Source organism: Pteropus alecto, unplaced genomic scaffold (assembly GCF_000325575.1).
Source record: "Pteropus alecto unplaced genomic scaffold, ASM32557v1 scaffold100, whole genome shotgun sequence".
NCBI classification, from domain to species: Eukaryota; Metazoa; Chordata; class Mammalia; order Chiroptera; family Pteropodidae; genus Pteropus; species Pteropus alecto.
Window position 1 is genome coordinate 1,259,761 of NW_006430723.1, and position 20,031 is coordinate 1,279,791.

Sequence of the window (20,031 nt, forward strand, 5' to 3'; positions counted from 1 at the left end):
ATAGGATTTTGACTGGAATTGATAGATGAATTTGAAGAGAACTGAATTCTTATGATAATGAATGTTGTTATAAATTAACATACTCCACTTATATCTTCCTTAAGGTGCATCAATGAAGTTTTAAACATTTACCAATAAATATTCTATGTATCTTTTGTTAAGATTTATTTCTCAATCCTTTACTTTTTTATTACTGTAAAAGATGTTTCCTTAAAGACTAAATTTTCTGTTTGTTTCTAAATATAGAAATGCTATTGAATTTTGTATATTGACCTTATATCCAGCCACCTTTTTAAACTCTCAGTAATTGTAATAATTTTTCTATAGAATCTTTTGACTATTAATGTAGCCAATCAAATAAGTTTCAAATAATGTTAGTTTTGTTCCCTCCTTTCTAGTCTTCATATCCTTTACTATTTCTCTTATCTAACTTGACTAGGACAACAATGTTAAATCAAAGTGGTCATGGGGGGCATTCATGCCTTTTTCCTGATTTTCGAAGGCAATATTTTTAACATTTCACCAGTAGAAACTGTATTTATTGTAGATTTTTTTGGTAGATACACTTTGGCAAGTTAAGAAAGTTATTTTCTATCCTAAGATTACTAAGATTTTTCTCTTAAATAGTGAATGGATGTTAATTTTATCATATGTTTTTCTTATTTATTAAGAACTTTTTTTTACCTTTTAATATGTCGATGTGATAAATATTTATACATTTTTATTGCTAAATCACCTTGTATTTCTGGGATAAATCCAACTTAGTTAGTACTATATTCTCTTTTTATATATGACTGGATTATTTAAGACTGTTTTATCTGTTTTCCTGAGTGGACTGGCCTGTGATTTTCTTTTCTTACATTGTCCTTGTCTGGTTTTCTACTTGGGGAGTGTTTTCTTTTCTTTCTTTCTTTTTTATTATTACCTTTTAATCACCAAAAAGTTTGTATAAGATTGGAGCAATATATTCCTTGAAAGTTTGATAGAACTCGACGGTAAAACCATTTAGGATTGGGTACATTATGGAAACAATTCAGATTTTTTATTTGTAAGTCGAATTTAGTATCTTTTTAAGAATTTGTCCATTTTTGTCTAAATGTCTGAATTCATAGTTTTATCTGCAGTTATGTCCCCTTTTCCCAACCTTAATGTAGTTTCTTGTATCTTTTTTCTTCTTTTTCCTTCATCGGTTTCACCAGTGGATTCTCTATTTTATGTTTTTCAAAGAACCAACTTTTAAGTTGTTGATTATCTCTAGTGTTCTTTTCAACTGAGGCAGTATAGAGAATGGTTAAGCACGTGAGCTTTGGAGCCAAACTGGTTAGATTTGAATCCCTGTTTCATCTCTTAACTGAGAAATCTTGGGAAATTTAATTTAGACAAGGCACTATGCCTTAGTTTCTTCATCTAGATTACATGAGGGTTAAATAAGATAATATGTGGAAACTAGAACAGAAAGTATTTGAACAGTAAGTATTCAATAAAATGTTGCTCTTATTATGATCTATAAACAGATGTTAGAGTATGTGAAGAGACTGTGGCTTTTAGTTCACATATCTTTTCCTTGGTGCTCAGAACTTATTTTAGGATGAAACAAGCTAGCAGCATTATTCCTTTGATTGATGACTCTTCTATAAGGTTAACTCTGGCTACTGGAATTGGCAGGCTCTCCTAGATTTTAAATTTATGATCCAGATCCAGCATTAGGGATTTGCTCTAAGGTGTAGGATTGGCTTATATGTAAAAAAGGCATAGAAAGATAAAGAGGGCATCCAGCTTCCCCTTGTGAGAGGTATACTTCTTCATATTTTCTTAGACCAACACTTCCTAGTTCTGTTTTAAGAGCAATAAAAAACAAAATAGATAAATAATATAAAAGAAAGGCTACAAAATCTATGGAAAATTGTATAATATTATGTTATATGAAAACAAAAAAATTACATACATGAATTATAACTATGTAACCTAAATACGATGTGGACAACTGAGAGACAATGTGCAAAATGAAATCAGGATAGTGGAATTATGAATAATTTTAAAGCAAAACATTATTTTATGGTCATATCTTCTTTTCAATAAAAAATTACTAGAGCCTGAAATTTTCTTAGTAAAATGTCACATGTAAAAAGATACTTCTAGTACTCCTATTTTAATATCGACAGATAACATTTATTTACTGCTCACATGAGTCAGGCACTGTTCTAAGTGCTTGACATGCAAGTTCTATTTAATCTTCATAAAAACCCTCTGAGGTGGCTACTATTATTAGCCTTATTTTATAAATGAGAAAATTGTGGAATAAAGAGTTTAAGTAACTTGTTCAAGGTCACACTGTTCTTTAATAAAATGTAAAAAAATCTAACTGGATGATTAAATAAATGGTGATGAATTTATACATTGGAATACTTCACAGCAATTAAAAGGAATGGGTTAGATCTCTATGTGCCAATATGGAAAAAAATGTTGGATTGTTAAAACATTTTGAAAACATAAAAATGCAGAACAGTGATTACTGTAAAGTTCCATTTTTTGTAATATTTTAATATTATCTACTCTACAGTCCCATTTTTATCAATAATAATAATATTGTTAATTACATGTGTCCATGTCCATATATGTATAGGGAAAGCAATTCGGTAGAATGTGTCCTGTATTGCCGATAGTGGTTATCTCTGGAGGGTAGAATTTTGGGTCATTTTGAACAGTCTATAATATATTTCTGCAATGTTGAAAATTGTATAATTTGTATTAAAAAAATAATAACCAGACAAAAGCTACTACAAAGAGCACTAGGCAAGATCTTTCAGCTAAATTTTAAAATAAAGAAAATATGAACAAGTTAGACCAAGCAGAACAGATGAAAGGACATGCCATTTACCATACAATTGGAAGAAAACATATAATAGAGTATCCTGGCTAAAAATTTATAAAAATTTCTAACTGATCTAAATGTAATTTAAAGTTAACCGTTTCATTTGAGATTGAAAAACTTTCTAAAATGTGAGTCTACCTTCTTAATTTCTAAGTTGACTTTTTCTTCTGTTTATGGATCTTTTAGAGTCTCCAAGTCATCTTTGTAATAATTAGTTCTGACTGTGCAGGGCCACACTAAAGAAGGCAGAATTTAGACCAATCAAAGGAGACAGTCTCATAGTTACTTTTTAAACTAATCTGCAATATTGACATTTCCTTGTAACACATTTCTTCAAAAAAGTAGAGTATAGACAATTTTTATTTAATTGATGGTCATGGTTATCAGAGTTTAAAAAGTTATATGTAAATATTCAGTGTTTGAATCAATTCATGATATTCATGGGCTCTGAAGGGAAGCTATTGGTGTGTGGAGTATGTCCCTAACTATGAGTTGATGTCAGAGAGGGTGACCACGACCTCTCCCAAATCATCTGATTTTTTTCCCAGTAATTCACTTATTTATTCAACAAACATTTATTGAGAATCTACTATGTGCCAGGCAGAACAGAATATGCTGGTGATACAAAGATATATCAGACACAGTCACATCCTCAGGTAATTCGCAGTCTACTCGGGACCCAGCTACTAAAAACAAACTTTGGAAATATTAAACCATTTACAGACAAAACATTTAAAAATATTAATGATAAAAATAACTAACTTTTACTGAGCACTTACTATGTAATAAGTAATTACCATACGCGATCCCATTTAATTCCCACAACTACTGCATGGGGTAGGAATTAATAAGTCAGGCCTAGACAGGCTAAGTGCCTTGCCCAAACTCACATAGCTAGTAAGTGATAAGACTTGGATTTACACTCAGGCAACCTAATTCCAGAGGACGCATCCTTCTGAGAATGAGAGACACTTCTGTTGCTAGCCTCTTGATAAGGACACCAAGGTGAAGCAAAACATTAACAGAATAAAGAAATTAATTATGAAGAAAGTACAGGCAAAGTAGGAAGATTTCAAGCCATGAATCATACATATACTTAACCCACAAAGAGGATTACAGCAATTTATGGGATGATGTATTATTTATAAGCAAATAGGAAGTTACTGGAAGAATCATCAGCAGTGACACAAGGTAGAAAGCTGCTTTCCTGCATTTAAAAGCTCTTCTATACAGTTCTAGCCACTAACAATTCTAAATAAAGGCATCAGGCGGCCTCAGAGTACTCCGAGCTCTGTGCCATTAGAGATACAGTAAGTTCTTTCTGAGTACTGTCACTGAAGGGAGAAAAGGGCACAGTGCATGTCTGATCTGCCCATGGCCAAAGAGAAAGAAAAAGAGCTTCTCATTCACAGATTCGGTTTGAGAATCCACTGGGAAGGACTCTGATTGGTGGCCTAGGGAACTACAATTGCTTCATCTGGGTCATGGCCCACTCTGTGACCAGGAAGGTAGAGGTGTTACTAGAGATAGGGAATGCAGAGGATGCTGCGAAGACCAAGGACAGCCTCCACAGGTATTACTGCCATCAATTCATTCAACAGATATCTACTGATAACCTAAGATATGCCACACTGGGACACAGAAGTGAGTAAGACAAATTTCTAATCCTAAGGTACTTACAGGTTAATACAGAGAGAAAAGACATTAAATAGCATATGATTTAGATGAAAAGAAAAAATTACCATACAATAAAGCAATGGTGAACAATTGTACATGGTTTATAATTAAGTGCTAAATTGTGCGGTGCAGACCACAAGTGATATGGTTGTCTTAAAGAAAAGGAAATCAATACAGTAGTCACAAACATGAATTAAGCCTTAAAGGAGGGAGGATTTGGCTGGAAGAAGATAGGGGAAGAAATTCAGAGGAAAAGGCTATTATGAGTGGAGGGATGGAGAGAAAGGACAATCAGTGAGAAGACTGACTTGAGAAAAGCAGTGTGTGCAGTAGGTGAGAGCTCATAAACCACACAGCTAAGGCTGGTTACCCTCCGTCCCTGACCAGAATAATCTCAGTGGCCTCATGATGCTGGAAGGATCCACATGTGTCAGAATTTGATAGAAAACACACCCTTAATCAGAGGCTGAAGGGCAGAGTGAGGTTATCCACGGGGGTCTAGGAGGAGATCAAAGGTATTAGAACAGCGGACACCTTCCTGTGTGCATAATTTTCGAGAAGGCCAGCATAGCCACAAGGCCTGCTGGAGGGCAAACCATAACTTGAGTGCCGTATAGATTAAAATCAGTTAAAACCTCTCAAATACCATAATTTGGGAATCTCTACCTGACTTCCTGACTAAAATCTTTTTCTAAATTTCCAATGCCTTAGAATGAAATGCCATGTCTTAGTATGGATTTAGGAAATATATGGCCCTTGATCTAACACTTGCCTACCTTTATGGCCTCACTCCCACCTCTGCCTGATAAGGCTCTCATCATAGGGAACCATGGGCACTTCTCTGAAAGTTGGTTCATCTTGCCTTCTCATGCCCCTGGGTCTCCTGTTTGAGTGCCCTTTTTCTCTTCTCTGCTTAGCTAATTCCTACTTGTCATTTAAAACTCAGTTTGATGATTTTTTTCCTCTAGGAAGTATAGAATTATTGGTGATTATGGGTGATTTATGTAAGATTTATTGGCAGGGACCTGGATGCCAGTGGTTGCTGGGTGGGGGTCATTACGTTGAGGACAACAAAGCTGGGAAGCTGATGACTGAGAACCCATTTTGGGGAGATGAGAAAGATGCAGGAGACAGGGAGTGTGTGAGCCAAGACTCTAATCTTTTGGCACATACTCCATTGTTTCATAAAACTTCACTAATAAAACACAGATTCAAAGATGAAAATTATTAAGAATTTCAAGACAGCAAAACTCAAGAGCAGAGCCCTGTGTGACTGCACTGATCATAAGCTCATGAAGCCAGCTGCACATACATGTCTGTTCATACAGCACTGGTTATAAGAGCAAAATGTAAAAAACCAAATTGTTCATTAATAAGCAATGAAACAAACTATGGTCCTACTACACAGTAAAAAAATCATGTAGCCAGTAAAAAATAAGAGACAGATACTAGCATAGATAGCTGACCAAAACATTAAGAAGGTTATAGAATATTATGTACGCATTGATTAAAGTAGTAAATATAGTCGGCCCTCTCTACCTGTGGGTTCTACATCTGTGAAATCAGCCAACTGTGGATTCAGCCAACTGTGGACTGAAAATATTTGCAAAAAGATATTGTTGCTGACATATACTATGTAGTTAGGCCCACGATGATTGCGTCTGTCCTGAACACGTACAGACTGTTTTTTTGGTCATTATTCCCTTAACAATACAGTGTAACAACTATTTACATAGCATTTACCTTGTATTGCGTATTGCTTTTTTTTTTTTAATGCCTTCAGCACCCAGTCTTCCTAGGTGGTCTCCCATCCAAGTACTAATCAGGCCTGACCCTGCTTAGCTTCCAAGATCAGATGAGATCGGGCGTGTTCAGGGTGGCATGGTCATAGACTCCTTGTATTAGGTTTTATAAGTAATCTAGAGATGATGTAAATTTTACTGGAGAATGTATGTAAGTTATATGCAAAAACGACATCATTTTATATGAGGGACTTAGAGCATCCTTGGATTTGGGTATCACAGAGGTCCTGGAACCAGTCCCCTACAGATACAGAGGGATGTGTGTGTGTGTGTGTGTGTGTGTGTGTGTGTGTGAATGTCTACATAAAGGAACATTGGGAAGGATACTCAAATCCCCAAATCTCTTAAAAAATGATTAGAGGAGGAAGAAATTTTCTTATACCTGTAATATTTCAGGTCTTACATTAACATATAGTTTTTTAAATTAAAAATATGGTTAAAAAATTCAACTCTAACACCTAGAAACCTGTCTGAACCACAGTGAAATATGTTGGCTTCATTTCATTTCAGAACATAAAAAGACCATGGAAAATAATCTTCCTGACTTGTGAAAAACACTACTCATTAAAATTCTTACCATTTTTAACCTTTTCATTTAATTCTTACCATCACTGCTGGGCTCTTCAACAGGGGATGCTGAGTCCATACACTCTAGGACTCCCTTTGTGATCTCGACCACCTGAAGCCTCCTGACCGTGCTAAGGTCTGTATCTTTCAATCCTTCCTCTAATTGTTTGACCACCTCTTTTCCAGCATGGGAAGTCAGAACAGTAATCTGGAAATAAATCCAAGAATCAATGTGTCTACCTTCTCTGGTGTATACAGTGAGGACTATAACAGATTAGAAGTAGAGGAGAAGTACAGGAGAAGTCTGTGGAAGTGGCTGGCTACTGTCTTTAGGACAAAGAAGAGGGTTTAATTATAACTTAAAAATCAAATTTCATTTAACAGATTCTTTTGGGAGAGCCCTGGTGGAAGTGATCATCCCAAGGTCCTTCCAAACAGGCTAAGTCTACCGCAGAAAGTGACCTGTAAGAAGCCATCCCTGTGTTTTAATTTTTTAAGATTGCTCGGAGTTCTGGTAGTATCTGTTCTGCTTAAAAATGCTTTGATTTTACGAGGAAATAAAGGAAACAGGATCCTTAAATTCTACTCACTAAATGTGTTCTGAATATCCGAAAGCCTATATACTCCTTTCTCATGGTGATGCTTCCACGTAGATTTCTTTCCTTACTCTTCCTGGATTCAGTTAAACTGTTTTTGTTGTTGTTGTTCTCTTAACTCTAAAATGTACTCACCCTTGAACAGTATATCTGACCTGAAGGAATACTGAGGTGTTTGTATATAACTTAAATATTTTATTCCACCTGAATGAATATACTCTATGTTTTTATTAGCAGTTTTGTCTTGAATTTGAAACTCTGGGATGCAATTCTTTTTTGTACTTAGACATTTTTGATGGATGAAGAGGGATGAAGATGAAAGTACAGTATTTTTTAAATACTGTTTTTAAAAATCTGTCTGATGCCTGAGGTTACCAGAGACTGAAAGTGTTTTAACTCACACCCACACACTCAATGGAGTATGCAGTCATGACTTATTACATTTTTAAGATTATCTCCAGAATTTTAGAAATTTTCACTCTTGCACATTTGCTAATCCTAAGAAAATTTACTCAATTTGATGCCAAGATTTGATTAAGAACAACTGTAAATTTTAAGCGTACCCAGAAAATATAAATATAGAACCAATGTAGGCAGTTTACTAATTGCTTTACAAGTCCCCCAAATCGAAAAGCAGATGGCATATTCAGATTTTATTTTGATTTCAGTTTTCCCTTATAATTCACTTTAGTCCACATTTTTAGCACTCCTCTCTATGCTTAGCTGTGTACTAAAATTTGCACAAGTTATAGGAAAAAGGGAACATGTCTCCTACCTGCAAGGAGCTGAAAATCTAGCCTTGAAATTTATGTTCAATGTGTATGAAACAGAGAACAGTATAAGGATGATAAATAATGAAGCATCTAGATGGACTGCAATGGGAAGGTGGCTTACACCGCTAAGGTCAGCATCTCTTACCTCCAGGGAAGTGTAACTCAGAACTGTGCCTGTGGTCATATGTCTGCTGTACTGTTTGAACTGCTGGAGCCCATCTTCTACTGCCAGTTGCAGAGAAGTGCCTTGTGGTCTGAAACAACCTTCTCTTGGTAACATGCGGAGTTCTGAGATGCAGGCCTGCAGCCTAGCAAAGTTCCCTTTCACTTGCTGCAGAGAAAAATGAACCGAGGATACAAATCTTTAGTGACTCAGGTTTCAGATTAATTGGTAGTCTAACATCATTATCATTCATTCCTTAGGAGTCCCTTCTCTTCCTGAACATCTGTTTATGTGACCAACATTAACTGAATGCATACTGTGTTCTAGGCACTGCACTCAAGTCTTCCCTACATCAGAAGGAAGAAAACTTGCAGCCACAGGCCTTTGATTATGTGGAGTTACCAGAGATAGAAAAGCAAGTGTTTTAACTCATTCACTCACCCAAAGGAAGGTCCAGCTGTGACTGCTTAGTTTTACTTTGGAGTGGCCTGTAAACTGGAGGACTAGCAGGGTCACTCTTAAACATGTCTTCATTTCTCAGTCAGTCTAAGCACCAAGAGCTTCTCTATTCAAGAGTGATGTCATCCCAGAAATGAGGATGCCGATGTGGTTGATCATTTCGGAACTGGTAAGGTCCTACATAACCTGCTCCTCAGGATCACTTCAGTAAATAAGAGATGCTTGGTTTCGTCTGCAGTCAGCTCAAGGGGCAACAAATAAACTTCTTGGTTCTCCTTACCTTCCTTCTTAAAAACTTGCTATCAAGAAGTAATCTAATATAATCTGAGTCTAAATTAACGTCACGTCTCCTAAAAATATATACATTTTAATAAATGTGGAATGAAAATTTATGACACTATTTGAAGAAATTCCAAGCATCAATATCAGGTGTGGGTGGGTGGGAAGGAGTTATATTTTGGAAACCTTCCTCACCAAAGAGTGAATGAAAGTGAGCAATATTTGCAAATGTACATAAAATTCATAAGCATAAGTTACAATACTGCCAGGTACAAAGACTGCTTAAGTCAACACTGCTCGACTCACTTCCACAGCTACTTACTTTGCTTACATACTCCTCTCCCTAAGTTTCTGGGAACAACACAAGAAATAAGATATAATTCTAACACAAAGAGAACTTGCAATCTAGATAGAAAGCTAAAGATCCTACTCAAGAAAGAAATGAGAACAAATGAGATCACAGGTAGAGACTCGCAGCCTTTGAGTATTTCATCTCATGTACCCCTAAAAGAATGTGAAGAATAATATACTCCTTTATATATTTTTAAGTTGACATCTAGATTTTAAAATTCTGAGTGTAAGTAGTTGCTAAGGATATAACTTCCAGTATATTTTAAATATCAATATTTTAAAATAAAACTATAACATCAACCTTCAGAACATAATCCAATAGAATCTAAACACCAGAGAGATTTGATATTCACTATTAGTCAATTAAAAAGTACATGAGCAAGCTCTTTTTTCTTTTCAATAGATATTTATATTATTCCTTTTTCTCCTTGAACTCATATTTCCATTTCACTTTTCCCACACAGTTTTATCATAATATAATATAATTTTTTTGGTTGGCAATCTTTTATTGATCATCCTATCATACTTCTCTGCATCAAAAATATTTACATATTATAAGATTTTTAAAATTTCCTATAACCATAGGCTCTAAGGGATAATCTGAGTTATTAGAATTACTGTTCATATACGATTAATCAAAACAGCATATATCATTGATTTTAATAAATAACTATTGGCATTAAGCAGAAACTTTAATTGGAAATGCATTTCTTATTAGAATGGACACGCTGGGTTCTTTTTTCAATTAGTTCAGGTGTGTGTGAATAAATAAATTACATACCACTTGAATGACAGTGCATTTGGTATTAATTCTATTCTTATATTCTATTGTTATAATGCTGAGAAATCTTGTCTTCCTAAATATAAGATGCAATGTCAATGAAATTGTCAAATTCCTCTGAGTCATACATATATCTACCAATAAAAATTATTTTAGTGATCTATCAGCTGCCACTCAATTTGGTCTTGCTCCAATTTTGTGAAAATTGGAAACCACCTGGTTGCAAAAGACTTTTAACCCAGAGTCATAAATCATTGACTTTCTCGCACTGATAACCAACATTTTGAATTATTCCTTTGTTTGGTGCCTCCGGAAGTTTTAAAACTACATGGCAATCCATCACAGTAAGATTCATAATAGGGAAAAGATATGTACCTCTCATCTCTTCCTTTTTACTTTGGATTTTATTTGTGAAGTGAAACAAGGGTAATTGTGAAAGGGATGGTGGGAATGGAGAAGCAGCCTGACACCCTCATCACAGGTATAGTTAGAGAAGTTTTAGAAAAAAATACTAATGGAAATTCAGGATCTGTATATCAATTTAAAATTATCTATTTCTGTTTACTCTGGGGAGTCCTCTTGTGGCCCTATAATATATATATCCCAGTTTGAAGAGACTGTCATAGATTATGGATGCTTTAGGAGTTTAGAAAAAGAAAGGTAAGTGTTGTTGGAAAGCAGGTGAGATTGAGCTGAGAATTGAAAGGGTAAGATTTGTGAAAAAAATGCAGTATTTTCTGTGTGTATGTGTGTGTGTGGGATGCAGTAGAGAGGCAGAAAGTTCAATACAAGCAATGGTATGGAGGATAAGAGTGAATATTATGTACCAGAGAGAATGAAAAAATGTGCCTGACAAGAGTAGAGGAGCTTGTTAAGAAGTAGTGGGCATTTTAGTTAAAGAAGTACTAGGTCTTAGCTCAGGCTTTTGATCCAAACAGACTCGAGTTCCAAACACGGCTCTCTCTCTTATTGGCTGTGAGTCCTTAATCCTAAATTCCCTCAGCTAGGAATTGGGGACAATGATGATACTGATCTTAAAGAGTAAGTATTAAATGAGTTAATTTATCACACAGTATGTACTCAGTGCTAGCTGTAGCTATTATTTTTATCACTATGAAACCCTGAAAGCACTTAAGACATTGCTGATTAAACAGAAGGGATTTGTACTGACTTAATGACTCTGTTCTACAATTGACAAAATAAAAAAAAAAAAAAAAGAATTATACTATGTAAATGACATAGACCCATCATTCACTTATTCATTTAAAAAATATTTATTATCAGGTACTTATGATGTACTAGGTACCTTAAAAAAGACATAATTCCTGATTTCCACTACCAAAATATGAGATAAGTAGCTTCAGAATACAAAGAGCTACAATAGAATGACATTTTCCAAAGTATGTTGATTGATTGTTGTCTATCTCACTAGAATACAAACTCCATTAAAGAGGAATCTGAACTGTCTCTTTATTACAATGTGTGCAGGGCCTAATACTGACTGAAACACAGCCGGTATTAAACAAATTAATTTTGAATAAATGGATGCATATATAATAAATTTCAGAGGGATCAAAAATATAAGTTAGAAAAGAAAACCTGTACATAGCTTCCAAATTTTTTTGTGATTTTTTCTTCTCTCATTTTTTTCTTGTGAGTTTTTAGTGTGGTGGAAGAGATTCTAGTTGTCCCTCAACATTTATCTTCTTCCTCAAGTACCAAAACTGTCGGTTTTTACATGGGCACTATGCTTATCTGTAATAATGGCTATATTTCCCAGTGTCTCATACACCTAGGAGTTTGAATATGGTTAGGTTCTGGCCAATGGTAAGCAGCGACAGGAGCCACTTTGCTAAATGGCTTTAAAGTGTGTGGGAGTTCCTTTGCTCTCCTTTTCCTCTCTTGCTTGCTAGACTACAGGCATAAGAGTGGCCAGCTTGGACCACAAGATAGCCAAATGAGAGCACTATTAGTCCAAGAACCCACTGTAGATCATATGTGATTTAAATAATTTCTTTGTTCTCATAAAAAGATAAAAGAATTGGTTAGACCTTTGCAGTAAGGAAATTCTTCTGAAACTGTTTTGAGAGATTAATCACTTTGGTCAGATTTATTTATATTAAGGGCACAATGGATATAAAGGAATTCTAATATTTTTATTATGATTCCTCTGTTATAATTCCTTACAAAAAGTTCAGGCTTATCTGTTTATACTCAGAAATTAAAAATAAGGAGTTATATTGAGGTGTTCATTTTGGGCAAGGTTCCTACCTGCTATCTCTCTTCACTTATGTTTTGAACTAACTCTGTATGTGTCAGACACTTATATAGGTCAGAGACAATGAATTTAAGGTAACATTTTTCCTTAAACAAAGTTTGAGTTGTTCTATACACAGGTAATGTTCCAGTGATTTTCTTGAGCTTTTAACCAGGGTTGACTTGTTATTTTGGAAAAAAATTTTGCAATTTTTCCTGAGTTGACGGTCAGTGGTTTTTACTCTAGAATGGTCTGCCTCTCCTAATAGAGTAATTAAAGGATCTAGGGATTCATCTAGTCAAAGGTACTGAGGAGTGCCAGATGCATATAACATAGTCACTTGAGGAGGGAAAAAAATGCTTTTACCTTTGTTTGGGACATGAGCACAATTCTCAAAAAGCCTTTTAGGCTGGATATCTTCCATTTGCCCTTCCAGTTCACTCTCTGCTTTTCTCTACTCCTATTCTGTGACAGAAGATAGATATCACAGCCAAATGTGGTTATGGGACAGACATGTGCAAGGAAAATGGCACAATAGAGGAACATATCTGCCACATGGCCATAAATATCACTATCACTTCCACTTTGCCCTCAGAATACTTATAAGATATATAATCACTGGATTATATACAGTGAGAGTTATACATTTTGACAATCCATTCACCAGTTTACAGACATTCTGATTGTTTCCTGTTTGGTGCTATTATGAATAATGTTACCATGAACATTCATGTGCATGTATTTGTGTGAATGGATTTTTTCATTTCTGTTGGGTACATTCCTGGGGGTGGAATTGTTGGGTTATATAGAAGGTATATATTTAAATTTTTAAGAAATTTACAAACTATTTTCCAAAGTGGTTTTATCAGTTTACCTTCCTCTCAGAAAGGAACGAGGGTTATAGTTTCTCCACATTCTCATCAACACTTGGTATTGCCTGTCAGTATTGTCTGTCTTCTTAATTGTAGCATTCTAGTGAGTGTGTAATGTCACCTTTTTCTTTAACTTTTTATCTTGAAATAATTACAGATTCATAGAAATTTGCAAAAATTATACATAGAGGACCCGTGTATCCTTCACCTAATTTCTTTCAATGGTTACATCTTATATAACTATAGCACAATTTCAGAACCAAGAAATTGACCTTGGTTCAATATATGCATAGAGTTCTATATCATATTATCACATCTGTAGATTCATGTAACCATCACCTCAATCAAGATACAGAATTATTCCATTACCACAAAGATGTCCCTCGTGGTACCCTTTTATCGTCATCTCTACCCTGAACCATTCCTAACCCTTGGCAACCATTAATCTGTTCTTATAATTTTGTCATTTGAAAGTGTTATGCAAATAGAATCAGAGTGCTTGAAAAGAATGTAACCATAACAGATTGGCTTTTTTGTCCACTAAGCATAATGCTTGAGATCCATCCATATTGTGTGTCAATAGTTCATTTCTTTTTATTGCAGAGGAGTATTCTATGGTATGGATATACTAGTTTGTTGAATCATTAACCTATTAAAAAAAATTCTAGCACTATGTTGAATAAGAGTGGTGAGCACAGACATCTTTGCCTCATTTCCAATCTTAGGGGTAAATTCAGTCTTTTATCTATTAAATATAACGTTAGCTGTAGGATGTTGAACTTTGTCAAATGCTTATTCTGCCTCATTTGATATGATCATGTGATTTTCTCCTTTGGCCTTTTAATATGATGAATTACTTTAATGATTTGCAAATTTTGAACCAATCCTGTATCCTTGAAATAAACCTCACTTGGCCATGGCATAGAATTCTTCTTGAATACTGTAAATCATATTTGTTAATATTATATTAAGATTCTTTTTTCTTTGCATCTATATTCATGACGAATATTGGTCTTTAGTTTTCTTTTCTTTTTTTGTAATCTGTCTATTTTTGGTATTAGGGTAATGCCTGGCCTGAAAAAATGAGTAAGAGTTCCCTTCCCTTATATTTTCTGTAAAAGATTGTATAAAATTCATTCTTTAAACATTTGGTAGAATTCTCAAGGAAAACCATATGGGCCTAGAAATTTTTTTCAAGAGTTTTAAAATTATGAAGTCAAGTTTTTCATAGTTATAGGGCTATTTAAATTATTTCATATTAGATTATTGTAGTTTTGCTCTTCAAAGAATTGGTCCATTTCATCTAAGTGTTCAGATTTATGCATGTAATCTTGTTCACAGTATTCTTATCTTTTGGAAGTCTCCTGGGTCTGTAATAATACTCCCTGTTTCATTCCTAATGTTGGTAAGTTATATATTTTCTATTTTTCTTTGTCTTGCTGGAGGTATGTCAACTTTATTGATCATTTTAAAGATTAGCTTTTTGTTTCACTAATTTTCTGTTTTTCTGTTCTCAATTTCATTGATATATGCTCTTTATTAATTTCTACCTTCTGTCTGCTTTGGGCTTATTTTACTCTTACCTTTCTAGTTTCTTGAGGTTGGGAGCTTAGATTATTGATTTGAGACTTTCTCTATTTTAATGTAAACATTTAGTGATATAAATATCCTTGTCAGTACTGCTTTAGCTGTATCCCACACATTTTGACATGTTGTATTTTGTCATTAAATTCAATGTATTTTAAAAATTTATTTTAACATTTGTTCGTTGACCCATGAATTATTTAGAAATGTGTTGTTTAGTGTCCAAGTGTTCATAAATTTTCCTGCTATCGATTTCTAATTTGATTCCATTGCAGTCAGAGAACATTCTGTGTATGACTTCAACTCTTTCAAATTAGTTGAAGTTTCTTTTATGGCCCAGGATATAGTCTATTTTGATAAATATTCTGCGAGTGCTTGAAAAGAATGTGTATTCTCCTGTTGTTGGGTAGATTATTCTATAAATGTTGATTAGTTCCTGTTGGCTAATATTTCTCTATATCTTTGTTGAGTTTCTCTCTAGTTATTCTATCGATCATGAAAAAAAAGGTATTGAAGTCTCCAACTAAAATTCTAGATTTGTCTATTTCTTTCAGTTTTATCAGTTTTTGCTTCACATATTTCACAGCTCTGTTGGTTGGTGGGTATGCATTTAGAATTGCTGTATTTTCTTGTGGGATTGACTCTTTTATCATTATCTAATATCCCTCTCTGTACTCGATATTTTTTGCTCTGAAGTCTACTTTATTTGATATATTAATGCAGCCAATTCTGCTTTGTTTTGATTAATATTATGGTATATCTTTTTTCATTCAACCTACTTTTATTGTATTTGAAGTTAGTTTCTTCTAGGATTTGGTTGGGTCATCCCACCTCCCACCCCGCCCCACTCTGCAATCTCTTTCTTTTAATTGGTGTATTGAGACCATTTACATTTAAGGTAATTATTGGTATGTTACTCTGCCAATTTCTTTGTGGTTTTATGTTTGTTCCCTCAGTTTTTTTTGTTTCTGTTTTCTTTTACTATCTCCCTGTGGTTTACTTAAATATTATTTTTAGAGTTTCATTTAAATTTATATATAGTGTTTCTGAGTCTATCTCTTTGTATGATTTTTAAGTGATACATACATTCTTATAGTCTACTGGTGTCGACATGTTACCAGTTTGAATGTGTAGAAACCTTTATGTTCTTTAAGTCTCTTTACCCACTCCTGTTTATACTGTAATTATCTTAAATATTTCCTCTATATCAACAATCACATCAGACAATGTTATAATTTTTGTGTCAACTGTCAAATATGATTTAGAAAACTCACTAGAAAGTCTATTATATTTATCCATATTTTCTTTCCCTGTTCTTTCTTCCTTCTAGATATTCCAAAATTTGTTATTTTATAGTTTCCTTTCTGTTTCAAAAACTTTCTTTAACCATTCTATTAAGGTAGGTCTGCTGGTGACAAATTCTCTTAGTTTTCCTTCATCTGAGAATATTTTTATTTCTGATTCATTCCTTAAAGATATTTTCACTAAATACAGAGTTCTGGGTTAACACTCTTTTACTTTCAGCACTTGAAAAATGAGACACTTTTTCTGGCCTCCTCTGGTTTCTAATTTAAAAAAATCTATTATTACTTGATTTTTTTACCTTATAGGTAAGGTGACAGTGCTCCGCTTTCAAGAATTTATCTTTAGTTTTTAGAACTTTGATTATGATGTGCCTTAGAACAGATTTCTTTGCATTTATCTTGTTTGGGGCTCACCAGCCTCTTGTTATTTAGATTTACAGCTCTTGCCAAATTAGGGAAAATTTTAGTGATTAGTTCTTTGAATATTTTTTCAGCCTTATCTTCCTTTCCTGTTCCTCCTGGACTCTGATGACATAAATGTTGGATTTTTGTTATGGTTTCACAGGTCTCTACGGTTTTGTTCATTTTTTAAAAGTTTATTTTCTCTGTTATTCAGATTTGGTAATTTCTATTCTATCTTCGAGTTCACTGATTCTTTCTTCTGACCTCTGCATTCTGCTGTTGAGCCTATCCACTGAAGATTTTTGCTTTTCGAAGTCCAGTTATTGTATTCTTCAGGTTTAAAATTTCTATTTGGTTCTTCTCTATAATTCTTCCTTGGTGAGAATTTTTCTATTTTTCTATTTGTTCCAAGCATGTTCATAACTATTGTTGAAGCATTTTTACTATGGCTGCTTCAAAATCTTTTTCAGATAATTCTAACATCTCTGTCATTTAAGTACTGGTGTTGTTGTTTTCTCATTTAAGTTGATATTTCCTTGGTTCTTTATGAGTGATTTTCTTTATTGTATTCTGGACATTTTGGGTATTATGTTATAAGACTCTGGATTTTATTTAAATCCTCTGCTTAGCAGGCTTCCTCTGACACTATGCCAATGGGGGAAGTAAGGTTTTCAGATAATTATTGCCAGGTGGGGTGTGACTCTATTTGGCTTCTGATTATGACCCAGAAGGGAGGGTGCCTTGTTACTTCTGGGTAGGGGTGGAGTTTCAGTCTTCCCACATGGCCCCACTGACATCCTGGGTATGGGGAAGCTTCATTACCACCAGCAAGGCATAAAAGTCATGGCTTTCTACTAGGCCTTCACTGACACCAACCTGCTTAGGAAATAAAAAGGTACCCTGCTGCCACTCTCATATGTCCTCCACTCTGCCTCCTCCAATACCACCTGAGGGCCAGAGATATTGTTAATGTTGGCTAGCAGGGTGGGAGTCCAAGCTCCCACATGGTGTCCATAGAAACTAGGGGGAGGAGATCTTGTTCTCAACAGGTAGGGATAAAAGTCCTGGCTCTCCAGTAGGACTTGTCCAACTATTCCAGCAGCAAAGTTGCCTCAGGAAGGGGATGCACTAGAACCACTGAAGTCATTCCCATCCCTGTGGTCCTGAATTTTGTATAGGGGAGAAAATGAAAATTTGAGTTGAGGAGGAGAGACAGCTCTCTACATGTGAGAGAGCTTTGTAAAAGCACTGCCCCTAGCTCAGCCTTTGTCTTCTGAAACCCTAAGGGGAGTTTCACTTGAGTCCTATGTGAAACTGCAGAGAACATATTTTCATGTTTCTGCACAGTTAGGGTTTCTAAACAAAGAAGACTGGAACTTGGGTTAAATAACAAATCTTGGAAGTTAAAGGGTGATTGAATAGCCAGAGATCGAAAACAATCATGGCGAGATTGGATTAAATATGGCAGAATGAGAGACGTCCCCAGATCTCTCTCCTTGAAACAACAATAAGCTGAACATCTAAAACTCAACAAAAAACACCCAAACAGTACACCAGCACGTCTGAGTGTAGGATCTGTGCATAAAAGCTACTACAGGTCAGAATCCCGGGTGTTGGGAGGTGGACTGGGATAAAAAAAGAAGCTGCCTTTCACAGCCGGAGCTCCCTGTAGGAGTAGAGGGAGGGGAGAAGGTGCAGCGAGTTCCCTGAACAGCCCTGCTTGGGAGTGCTGTGAGCACCACATGGCCGGCGGCAGGGCCCAGTCATTAGGGCAGAAGACAGAGGAACGGGGATGGCAGAAAAGCAGGGATGTCAGAGAAACAACAGTTGCAAAACCAAGGCTGAGGCACAGCTCCCATCCTCCAACCCAGAGAGCCCCTCCCCCCATATCCTCTGAGACTGATCACTGCGGCGCCTCAGGGGAATCTGAGCAAACGCTACTGAAATTGTTGCTAACACTGACAGGAACTGAGACTGAGGGTAGCGAGCGTGATTAAACATTTATAAGGAAAAAAAGACATTATTAAGACTTTATATAAAGCAGAGATCCAAGAGGCTTAGACGCCACCTACTGGAAACCAAAAGAAAAACACCTTATTTGCAACAGGCTAGGGACCATTATATAATAAATCTTTCTGCGAAAAAAAAAAAGCACAACATACTTCCATTAATGCCCAGGTGGAGAAATAGTCCATTAAACACCATGAACGACCAAAGTGACAAGGCATCTTACAAAGAAAGAGAAAAATCTCCAGAAAATAAGCCTACAGACATAGATATATGTGACTTAAATAACAGAGAATTCAGGATGGTACTTCTGAAAAAACTCAATGAGATCTGAAACGAATCATATCAACAATTTCAGGAACTGAAAAACAACTAGATGAGTAGAATGAGTTCTTTAGCAAGGAGATTGAAACCCTCAAACAAACAAATAAACAAACAAAACCAAATAGACCTTCTGACGATGAAAAACACACTGCAAGGTTGAAAATTGAAATAACAAGTTTGGGAAATAGAGTAGACCAAATAGAGGAAAGGATCAGTGATATTGAAGACAGTAATCTAGAAATAAATCAGAAGGAAGAAGAGAGAAACCAAAGAATGAAAAATAATGAAAGAGAAATACAAGAACTAGCTGATACCATTAGGAGAGGAAACATAAGAATAATGAGAATTCTCGAAGGGGAGGAAAAGGAGCAGGGATTAGAAAGCATTTTCAGACAAATGGTTGATGAGAATGTCTCGAATCTAAGGAATGAGCTGGAGCTCGGAATTCAAGAAGTCAACAGAACACCCAATTATCTCAACCTCAAAAGGCCTTCACCAAGACACACTGTATTAAAATTATCAAAAATCAATGACAAAGACAGAATTCTTAGGGCAGCCAGGGAAAAGAAGACAGTAACCTATAAAGGAAAACCCATTAGATTATCGTCAGACTTCTCAGCACAAACCTTACAAGCCAGAAAGGAGTAGAATCACATATTCAAACAATTAAATGAAAGGAACTACCTGCCTAGAATAATGTATCCAGCTAAGCTCTCTTTTAGATATGAAGAAGAAATAAAAAATCTTTTTAGACATAAAAAAGCTAAAAGAATTTTCTAACACAAGGCCTACATGACAGGAAACTCTGAAGAGATCATTCTACCTGGAAAAAAAAAAAAGATACAAAACTATGACTAAGATGACTAACAGTCAGAAAGAAACAACTCTTATTAAGATCAGGGTATTGTACACTTTAATATTACATAATGGTTAAAGGTTAAAAAAAAAAATTTTAAAAAAA

The 20,031-nt window shown here is 35.0% G+C and overlaps 1 protein-coding gene and 1 pseudogene across 1 annotated transcript in view; both read right to left on the minus strand.

The window, feature by feature from the left end:
• M1AP (meiosis 1 associated protein) overlaps positions 1-20,031 on the minus strand; it is a 61,155-nt gene that overhangs the window by 36,647 nt on the left and 4,477 nt on the right. Inside the window, exons 2-3 of the mRNA XM_006905224.2 lie at positions 8,433-8,618; positions 6,958-7,126 (exon numbers count right to left, since the gene is read on the minus strand). Of these exons, the coding sequence (XP_006905286.1) occupies positions 6,958-7,126; positions 8,433-8,618 (355 nt within the window). The remainder of the gene's footprint in view (positions 1-6,957; positions 7,127-8,432; positions 8,619-20,031) is intronic.
• LOC112483032 lies at positions 6,324-6,442 on the minus strand (annotated as a pseudogene).